This window comes from Lupinus angustifolius, chromosome LG13 (genome assembly GCF_001865875.1).
Source record: "Lupinus angustifolius cultivar Tanjil chromosome LG13, LupAngTanjil_v1.0, whole genome shotgun sequence".
In the NCBI taxonomy this organism is placed as follows: domain Eukaryota; kingdom Viridiplantae; phylum Streptophyta; class Magnoliopsida; order Fabales; family Fabaceae; genus Lupinus; species Lupinus angustifolius.
Window position 1 is genome coordinate 13,160,269 of NC_032021.1, and position 11,701 is coordinate 13,171,969.

General features: G+C 34.5%; 1 protein-coding gene across 1 annotated transcript; it reads right to left on the bottom strand.

Annotated features, from left to right (window-relative positions):
- On the bottom strand, positions 2,070 to 10,703 carry LOC109325711 (serine/threonine-protein kinase tricorner-like). The gene is made up of 13 exons (XM_019558234.1): positions 10,323 to 10,703; positions 9,861 to 10,035; positions 7,730 to 7,813; positions 7,406 to 7,647; positions 7,035 to 7,254; positions 6,686 to 6,765; positions 6,044 to 6,128; positions 4,253 to 4,384; positions 4,049 to 4,162; positions 3,893 to 3,940; positions 3,389 to 3,473; positions 3,022 to 3,078; positions 2,070 to 2,504 (listed from the first exon to the last, which is right to left on the bottom strand). The coding sequence occupies exons 1-13, from the start codon at positions 10,541 to 10,543 to the stop codon at positions 2,404 to 2,406; spliced, it is 1,644 nt and encodes a 547-aa protein (XP_019413779.1). The 5' UTR covers positions 10,544 to 10,703; the 3' UTR covers positions 2,070 to 2,403.

Consider the following 11,701-nt stretch of genomic DNA (forward strand, 5'->3'; position numbering starts at 1 on the left):
TTGAAGAAAGAGAGAATTTCTAGCCAAGTAAAAATAAGTGGCTATGGTGAAACCAACATTAATGCTCTTTTCCTTTGGTCACATAATCTTCAAGAGTTTTGGCTATAAATAGAAGTGTTTCATGTCATTGTAAGACACACCAAATACTTAGCTTAGTACACATTCTCTCTTCTTCTTCTCTTGTTCTAATTGTGTGAGAAATATTTGAGTGAGAGTGAAATTTGGTGTACTTGGATTTTGGGAAGTGAGTGAAACACTTGTAGTTCTATTTTATCATAGTGGAATAATCTTTGTTGCTCTTCAGCTGTGGATGTAGGCAAATTGCCGAACCATATTAAATTCTCAGTGTCATTTTCTCTATTATATTTTCTCCATAGGTCTTCCCTTCCAACAGTAAGTATATTTATTTATGAGAGGGAATCCACCTACTCCAAAAGTAAATTTAAAAAACTTATTCAATATCTTAGCCATCAATTCTAGGGAAATCTAATTGTTTTGAATCTACTTACTAATTCAAACTATTAGATTTCCCTAGAATTGATATCTAAGATCTAGAATAAGTTTTTAAAACTTACTTTTGGAATAAGTGGTTTAGTATGATAAATCATATTGTCTACCCATTATCTTTAAGTCTTTCAAGATCAATGGTTAAAGAATGGGATGACATCTTATGTCCCAAAAATGTGTCATCACTTGTGATTAGTCAGAAAATTTTTAATTATTAAATTTTTAATTTAAATATATTTTTCAATCAATTATAAGTGGGTGACAAATAGAATAGTATACTTTTGGGACAAAATATATGCTCCCTTAAACAATATAGGAGACAAATCTTAGAAGCAAACTTTGAAAGAAAAGCTTCATAGTCATACAAAATTATATGTCTTGAACAGTATCTCGAGCTAATTAGAATATTACTTTTTGTTTTTAAAAAAAAATTATTCATGTGGCAATATAATTAGTCCAGGACAACAAATAGAACACCGTTGAGGACAAATAATCCATTTCCCTCTATGGTGACCTATACATTAATGATTTGGAAAGAATTCCTTCCCTACTCAGTTAAAATGGTTTTAACATCTATGAACCAACCAATACCAAATTACCAATAATGACCTGGTACTTAAAATCTCCTAACAAGCCAAAAAAAACTCCTATGTAGCAGAACAAAAAAATTGGCCAATAATTCAAATGGCGTCAAAATTTTAGAATCCAAACCCCAAACAAAATTTGCCCAACATTTTCTCCTGATTATTACTTTAATCCTATACCTTCAGAAACTAAGTTCTATAAATTTATCATTTTTGGCATCAAATTAGTCTCTATCAAATATTAAAGTGACGTTAAGGATATTAGCAATTTTACACACTCCGCAATCTAAATCCATAAGTTTTTATCACTTAAATGCTTTCATAAAATCCAAATAAAAGTATAAAGATTCTCCCAACCTTTTGATCCCTTTGCAACTACTTGGAATAGGATTACTATAATGGCCTAGAACAAAATAAACATGTTTAGTTAGTTTATTCCAAAAAACACTAACTATTGTTTATCATCAATTGTGGAAATTTTTTGGACCAATCCCTTATATCCTTCCTCTAGATATCTGAAAAGGATTCAAGAATTTTCAGTCAAAATTTGATAGCAAAGCAAATGATCCCTTTTTCAATTTGAACTTTGTTTCTTTTACATCTTTTTGCTTGCTTGGATATTTTCCTGGCAACACAAATAGATGAATAATTGATACACCAGTGCCACCCAAGATAGAGTTAATAGCTGAATTTCAATATTTGGGGTATCCAAAACCAACAGGATATTAAATAAGTGGTGTAAAGCTCCACTAAATCTTCAGGACGACCAAAAGGTCAAAAGTTCGATTCCTGAGAGTGACACTTATTAGAGAGACAGTCACGCACCCTGAAAGAGAATAGTTCCTGACCCATAGGGTGAGGAGAGACCCTTGGTAGTACCAAAAGAAACCCTAAAGAATTAATTCAAGACAATCATAAATATAAAATTAAAGAGTGAGAAATTGAAGTTTGTATCTTGAAGTCAGATAAGACAGAATATTAACTCACAAACAAATCAATCTCTATATATTATAGTACAAAAATGTGAATTACACATCCTTATCAGAACTTAATTACAAGAAACAACTTCAATATTTAAGACATTGCAGCTTTGATAAAAGGTGAATTAAAAGGACTATACACCTTCAATGATTTTTCTACACAAACAAACATCCTAGTTAGCTCAAAACCCATGCATCCAAAACAACAAATTTAAGGGCTTTGGTTTCCAAAACTATCAAACTCCAACCAAACAAAAAGAATGTCTGGGTATAGTGAAGAAATCAGTAGTTATCCAACAGTAATTGAAATTTGTATAAATTACTAATTTTGATCATTGTGATTCACTTTTCTCAGAAACTTCTTCCATATGAGGTAAGAGGTTTAAGAAGCTCCCTTTGATTGGTTGATTGGAAGCCATAGCTGATTCATCATCTGTATCATAAAATAAAACTATTATCGTTGTGTTCTAAATTGCGGTGCGGTTGTGGTTATGGCCGTTGCGGTGTTAATTATTTTGTGAGTAAAATAATATTTTGAAATCGATACGGTCTGAGGCAGCCCGATGTGGTTGCATTGCAGCCTGATACGACCTAAATGCGGTTCGACACGGTTGCATTGCGGCATAATGCGGTCACATCATTGTGATTCGGTGTCACACCATAATTATGGTGTGATGCGGTTGTGGCGGTCACCGCAACTGCAATATTGCGGCCACATCACGTGATGCAGTCCGCAATTGAATCACTGAACAACCTAAACCATATCATGATTTGTGATAGAGATCGATGCCTTGTAAGTGAACATAATTTATGATAGAGCATTATGGCATTGTTCGATCCATGTAGCCAACCCCATCTAGTGGGATAAAGGTTTGGTTGTTGTTGTTATAACCTAAACCATAAGACATGGGAAAACTAGAAAAGGAGGAAAACAATATGGTTATTCTTACCAAATAGGGACTTAATAGATGGCCTTTTAGGTTTTGAGCTCTTCTTCTTCAATTCAGCTGATACAATAGCACATACCCAAGTGAAAATCAATGAAGTGATGAATCAATTATAATATAGTAGAAGGGTGCGCAATGCACAAGGCTCCCAGAAAGAGAATGATATAGTATAATATAAAAAATAAAGGTAATGACTGTGAAAGCTATAATAAATGCTTCTTTATTCCAGAAAGAGAATGATGAAAATGAGATGAAAGGGTTAAATAAACAATTACAATAGCACACACATTCAGACCCCCGCGCGCACACATTCAGACCCCCCGCGCGCACACACATATATATATAGAGAGAGAGATGGAAATGTACGTACCAATTCCGGGTATTTCATGATCATTCAAAATTTCGAAATTCTTATACGTGTAGCCAACAAAGTTAACATCCTTAGATGGCAGCATCTACAGCAAATGACATGCCAAAGTTAAAAAGCCAGACTTCAACAAACCATAAGAATAAATGTCATTGAAAACAATGATGATCCCAGCTTCTCAAACCAAGAGGCAATTGTATTCAGAGTTATTGTTAACAAAACTTTTGTTGACATGTCATTGAAACTAAATGTTTTTGTTGACAGTATGCTACAATCATAATAACAGAAGTGTTCCAAAGATAATCGCCGGATTCCAATTAAAACGGATTAGTATTAAGTGGAGTTGCCCAACAAGAATGAAAACCTTTTTTCATCAATAACTAATTAAGCTAAGAAGAAGATCAAATAAAATATAAAAAAAAGTCAATATTTGTGATGCTAACATGCTAAAATTACAGAAAATCTTGTAGACTAAATATATACAAAATTTGAGTGACAAGAACCAACCTTTTTCCATGGGCCTGCATTTGAGGAGGATTCAGTTTTCTTGTCCACCTACACAAAAAAGTATACACACATTAGTTAATCAAGAGAAAGTGAGACTTATTCGCAACATAAAATCAGCAACTCTTCTATATCCTTAAACAAAGATATATAAGATACCTCATCAAACTTCTCAAAATTTTGGGTATCTAATTCATCATTGACCTCGGGTATAAAAGCAGCCTTCATTTGGTACAATTTATCCCATTCAATACCTTTGAACCATGGGTGAGCCTGAAAATAAAATGGCCAATCACTTACCGGTTACTATGCAACTGAATCAAAAGTAAATTATAGATTCTAGAAAAGAACACACCAAAATACCTTTATTTCATTGGCTCCTTTGGTTCCAAGCCTCTGGTCTACATTACATAGGAGTCTACAAATAAGATTCTTTGCCTCTGATGATAGTTTAGCTTCTTCTGGAAATTTTAGATAAGTTTTCCAATTTACTATCTGCATATTTAACGGTAGGAGATGCAACCTTAACATAATTGAAAATGAAGACCAAAATGATAGACAGAATAAAAGCAAGACATGCCAGCAATCAACATGGAGTCGTGGACACATTATAAATTGTTGATAACTATGAGATGTCACCTGACTAAAAAAATACCAAAACTGGAAACAGAGGCATGGTGCAAAAATAAGTATCAAGCTATAGTTCAATAGTAAAACCACATCTATTAAGGTTTCATCTCAAAACCAATTGGCAACGAGAGAAGTAGCCTAACCAGTATTTAAACCATGCCTAAGAGAACGGGATACGAAGGTCATGGGCATCTTTTGGCCGATGACAACCGGAAAGAAGTTGGACTTTAATAACATGTTAAGGTTTTATTCAAAACCATTTGGCAATGAGAAGAGTAGTCCAATAGGTATTTAAACCATGCCTAAGAGAACAAGGCAGACGATGTGGGACTTACTTTCCAACAACATCATATCATAAGAAAGTAAGACACAATTCTTTACTTAGCGAAATTGGCAAGCCACACTATTTGTTTTTCCTGAAACTAGTTCCTAGCAAACCAACCTCCAGCTTCAACCTCCTAAGAAGTTCAATAGTTCTAAGACTATGAATTTTGAACTTTATGCAGTTGGTTAGATTACTTGTTGGATAGGAATCCCAAAATTTATGTAATATGATCATGTCCTTATTTAATTTTGTAGTTGTTGCTAGTTTGTAGGGATTCCTAGTTAATTATAGGATTACAAATTAATTGTTTCCTTTTTAGATTCTTTTCTTTACCTATTTATGTACTACTCAGCCTATTGAATAAGACATGAAGAAGAATTATTTCCTACTCTTCTAATTATACTTTTTATGTAAAAACGATGCAGGCACAGTCTCCTGTTTAACCTAGAACTATGTTCTCAGCTACAGTCACATTTTCTGTAAGACATCTAGAAGATAATGTTGTAAACAATAGTAATAATTATATGGTTCAAACTTCAAACAGTAATGGGGCATTGCCATTTACAAAGCACAGGTATATAAACCTCCATTTACATGTATTATACTGAATACCAATCACCCACAAGAAACAGAAAATCAGGAACACACCCACCATGCAGGTTGGGCATACATCCATGACTCTCAACTGGAATACACTAACGAGAGTTTGTTAGATACCCGAGCATAGGGATTAGGACCTAATTTTGTTACCGATAACTGTAACTGGCAGCTAACAGAATTGAACAGAATTCCAACTGTAATAGAGTGAAGTAGTTGAACATAAGTAGGAAGGAGTGTCAGTGGGGAGATTTAGGTCAGCTTTGGAGTCAAGAGAGAATTGGAAGAGCCACGGGACTCTCATGTCCTGATCTCTTATTCAGATTTAGGAAGAGGAGAGTCCAATCAATAAAACATCATCTTTAACAATCTTTTCTGATCCATTTCAATTAGAATTCAAGGACCTCACACCAGTACGGGATATAAGTCTGATAGAATGAGGAGAATATCAATGACAAGGTCGTATAGAAAGAATAGTAATACCATTAATTTCTATTTAGCACAGTTCTAATATAGCGAGATGAGTTTAAACATGTGCTAAAACTTAGCTCATACAAATGCATGATGCATTGCCTTCCACCAATAGGTGATCCAGACATTACCTTTCGACAAGTCAACATCGGTTCATCTGAATAAAAGGGTGGATAACCTACAAGCATTTCATACATTATAGCTCCCAGAGACCACCTGGAAGCATTTAGACAATGTCATTAGAATATATTGAAAGATTAAGAAGTTAAAAAAAACAAGGACGACTTATATAGGAACATGGATCAGTGGATGATTTATTAACCTACAACCCAAGAATTCCTGCAGATAGTATACATGACACAAATAAATGACAGTTATGATTAGTTATGGATTTATGAGGAAGTTGTGTATTAGGGATATATTAGGAAAGTATGCAGTGGTTGTCTGAAAGGTAGTTGTTTTGTTTGCATTGTAATATGTGCTACATTGCAGTTATCGGAAGTTATGATTAGCATATTAGTTATATAGGTTGTTAGTTTGTGAGTTTGTGACAGAATACTATCTGTGAGAGACATGTCTCTGGGACAGCAAGCCATTACTGTATTGTGGGGTAGTAGATTACGTCTCTAGGACTAGGGCAGCAAGTATATTGCTGCATATTGTGTAATTTCTGTGTTTATCAATAAAGGTTATGCTGTGCAAATCTGGTGTTGTATCAGCTTAGCCTAGAGGAATTTTGAGAAGGAAAAGTCGAAAAAGATATTATATAGTACCAATCACATTCCAGGCCATATCCTTTCTTCAGTAGAACTTCAGGAGCAATATAATCTGGCGTTCCAACTGTAGAATACGCCTGCAGAATGACAAAGAAATGAAAGCTTAAAATAACATATTTGCTTTCTATAGAGTCACCATACAATCATTAAAATACTTGCCATTACGGAAGCAGAAATTTCAGGTGACAAAATTTATATATGAAAAATATACAGCATTTAAGAAATTAAAATATTCATGCTCATAGAAAAACAAATTTGCCAGTAAATGTGGTTGCAAAAAAAGCGTCATTGCGAGGAACAAAATAGTCAAGTTTGTTTATGTATATACTATTACTGAATGACTCACAAGCATTCGCCTATTTTTCTGCCAATGTTGCAGTTGTTCCTGTTGCGTTCGTGTAGGAGCCACTGGACGTCCATCACTCTGAAGAGCTCCACTTCTGTTACTTCGAATAGAGAAGTCCTTTTCCTGAAGATTACTGCAGTCTAGTGGTTTGCATAACCCAAAATCTGATAATTTCATGTGACCGTGTCTATCTAACAGCAAGTTGTCAGGCTTGATATCTCTGGAATGCATTTAAGAATCAGAATATCAAATATTTATAGATGCACAAAAGCACCACTATATAATAAATATTGTTGATTCAAGTCATAAGGATCATATGCTAAAAATCTAAATTTTTGCATCATTTGATGCTATTGTTTACTTGAGCTTACCTATGAATATAATTATGTTTATGAATTGACTCAATGGCTAGGATAGTCTCTCCAACATAGAACCGGGCCTCATCTTCTGTTAGTATATCCTTCCGCATCAGCAACGTCATCATATCTCCACCAGGTAGATACTCCATTATGAGATATAAATACCCTTCATCTTGAAAGGAACAATAAAGTTTTACAATGCAATTGCTGTCAACTTCAGCAAGTAGGTTCCTCTCAGCTTTTACATGTTCAACCTAAAAAGGATAAAAAAAAAAGTTTCCAGTACGTATAAAAAATCAATATTTACTTTAACAAGGTCAGGATTTCAATCAATACCTGGCCTCTGCGAAGCATCTCTGATTTCTTAAGCTTCTTCATAGCATATACATGACCAGTTGCCTTCTCCCGGCAGAGTCTAACCTATAAAAGATGAAATCGAAAAAACAATTATGAAAAATCTGATAAAATAGGCAAAACAGCATTTTGATCGCTTATCTTTATTTTTTTCTTCAATTTATTCAGTTATCGTTCATGTTGTTCAATTTGGTCGTTCATTTTGAATAGTGTCTATAATGTGGTCTTCCCATGACACTTCTGTAAAAAAAGGTAGCTCAGTGCACGAGACTCCCACTTAGGGGGTATGGGAAGGGCAGTCTCACTCCTGCAAGTGAAGAGACTGTTTTCAGGATTTGAACTCGTGACACATGGTCACTAAGCAACAACCTTACTATTGCGTCAGGCTTTCCCATCACACTTTTGTAATCTCCCTAAAACAAGTGATCGCATGTCACACACCAGTTGTGCCATCTCATCAACATTTCATATCTACATCATCGCCATGTCGATGGCACGTTATCATTGTTAGTGACACATCACCACTCCATTTGAGTTTGTAACAGAAAGGTGATGGAGGACCACATTGATGATTTGCAAGACAGGGGACCAAATTGAAGGGGAAAAGAAAGGAGCCAAATTGGGGAAAAATGAAGATAAGGGACCAAAATGCCTATTTGTTGATAAATATTTGTTTGTGAAACATAAATATAGCAGTTACACATGTAACAGAAATTAGTTACTAATGCAGAAGAGAAATAAAGCAATCATTACAGGCCAAAGTGGCTATGAAATATAACACTTGTATGCTAGGTCTACAAGCCGACTTTCTTATAAGATCCATTGGCTAGTCTATGATGGAAATGACTAACATGCATATCACACACTAAAGTCTTCTTTGCAACTGGAATAATTCTTAAAATTCTATCACAATACAAATTTAAACCTGAAAAGGGTCAAAATATCAATAATATTCCAGATTGTTAAATTAAACCAGAGATTCTTGATGGTAAACCTCCATTACCATTTACCACTACTAATTTCGAAATGTAAAGATTAACTACCGATAACATTATCAATTTTGAAGGGAAACTTCTCCCTGGTATATGCCATGAGCTATGTCCTTCCTTTATAATAAAAGTATCATTAGATGAGAAGAGAATACTACAAAAGAAACGGATAAGACATCCTCACAAAGAACAAAAAGAAACAGCTAAAGGTAGGAGATAGAGCTATGCAACAAAGCATGTCAATCAACATTTATCTAACATGCATTGTAACTTGTCAAAAACATGCCAGTCTTAAATAAGTAATGTGGTTGCCATTACTTGATAGAACTAGAAAACATAGGACCTGTGTTGCACCAATAAGGTACATACCGGGTACCGAGTTCGACATTTTCTCAAAAACTAGAGCATGGGTATGTTAATATGCATATATATATATATACCTTTTTATAATATATACAAGAGGGTAAGGTATACATCTTTTTTACTGAATTGGGCCACACCAGGCACCAGCAATCCGAATTTGGACAGCAGACTCAAAACAAAATAGGCCCAAAACATAATAGGATAAGAAAATGTTAAAAATGACATTGGCTTCTTCATGGGATCACAGCGTAATCGTACCGAATGCAGTTTCTTTTTGGTAGTGGGTATCAGTGTTTTAAATTTCACTTCGCAACCACAATTGTGGCCACAATATTGTGGTTCTGGGAGACTCTGCAACAGAATCGCAGTTGTAATTGTGGTTGCAATTGCCGCATTATCCCTCATTTTTCCGCAATTGCGGTAAACTCAGCGTAACCGTGATCACAATTTAAAATGTTGGTGGGTACAAGGCGCGTATGTACCCATCGAGTGCAACAAAGATTAGGACCCACCTCTATAATATCAGGAACAGCCATGACAGTAGAAAAGGACCAGAATGATAAGAATGACCATAAAAATATATTTTTTGTTTCAATCGAAATATCCAATCACCATACATACATATCATTTACGTCCTTTTAGTTACAGTAGGGGCAGTAACTTTACCAACAAGATTTGTTAATATAAAAAACATTTAGGTCAAACATATGGAAAAACCATAAACATGGTCTTACTTGGATGCTAATGAAGGTGGACTATACCTCTCCAAATGCACCCTTCCCAATCATAGTGAGGGGCTCAAAGTCATCGGGCCCCATCTTATGTCTCATAAGGCGCATGTATTCTGTCTCCTTTCTCTCCAAATAGTGAAGCAAGTTGTTCTGCTCTTCCTCGGAGACTTCAGCATCAGCCAACTTTTTTTCTAGGATATTACGTCTGCAAAGAATAGCATGTTTAGGCCTTCTAAAGACGTAAGACAATTCACTTATGCAGTAGGTATTTGCAGTTTTGCCCATAAAATAAAAAAGCCACATCGGAGACACTATAAGACATGATATCAAGAATTCCATACAAAAATGCAAGTACAATCAGGAAATCTCTTATTTCAATGCCTTAGAGCTGACATTGTCTTAAAATAACTACATTACATGATACAAAGCTCATCGATAATATTATAATGAACAGCCATGCAAACCCAAATATATAAGTTGAAGTGTAGATACCTTTCCTTCCGCTCCTGCAGGCTCTGCATCTGCTTCTTATAATGGTTTTCAATGTACTGCTTTGCAGCTTCAACCTTCTGTTTCGTTATATTAGAAGGTGCTTCGTCATTCGTTGGGGGTTTGGATCCTTGCTTTGTTATGCCATTAGTTTCCTTGTCATTTGCAGACTTCGTTTTGTCCTTCGGCATGAACTTACTAAACCACTGCCTAGTACTTTCCATTTTATTTGATATATGTTCACCTTTTAAACTGATGTGCTAAATATTCTGTTTCACCAAACACTAAGGACTAGAAGTTTTGCCACACAAGGATCTCATTTCACAAGCCACGAATATCAAGGCAACAATGTTCACGGATCAACCCAAGGCACATTAGCTGATACTTCAGCCAAAACAGGAAAACATGTGACAAATTGACAACTGATCAGCAAACTTTAGCATCAACCATCTTTGTTTTTATTTGGCCAGAATCAAAGTTTTAGCAATAAACTGAGATAAGAATATATATATATATATATATATATACCGGAATCATTATATTAATATATTAGAAGCAATAACTGGCTGCTAAGATAAGAAAAATAAATTTAAAAGCTCATTTGTAATGTGAATCAAGAACATAGAGGAGGAAAAGGCTGACCATAAATAACCCAATTTCAACAAGTGGAAATATGAGAGCAACTGCAGCACTAAAGGTATAATTAAAACTAAACGTATCAAAAGTAGAACAATCAATCACAAAATTCAAAAAAATGTGAACTATTTTCTCTAAGATCTTCATTGTGCAACAAGACTTCATAAACTTTCACTTTTTCATACTACAAATGCTTGAAACTAATGGAAACAAGTGAAAACAATTTTCAATTCAGTTCAAAACACACAGTCACATGTATACATATACACATATCTCAATGGAATTCAAAGCATGAAGACCTACCCAGAGCACTTCAATTCAGCAATTCATAGTGTATGTCAAAATCACTCTTCTGGGCAACAATAAACATGGTAAAATTACAATATTTTGAATAACTACAGTTCCAAATCACACACACCACACAAAAAAAAGCACATTTTTTCTTCTTTTCACACATGTTCTCACTAAACAAACAAAAACCCAACAATAAAAATAAAATAAAATAAAAGAAAAATACCCACCAAGTGAATCAAAGTCAAAACTGATAGAAAACACTTAGAACTACAAATTTGAATTGAAAAAGCAAAAGGGTATGAAATAAACCTTGAATTCAGATGAATCTGAAGGTTGTGGAAGTAGAAGAAGTGTGAGTGAAAGAGAGAAAATAGATGTAAGAATAGTTGGTAAAAAGAGAAAGGAACAGAACGAGATTAATGGTAGATGAGAGTAGAAAAGAAACATTCATT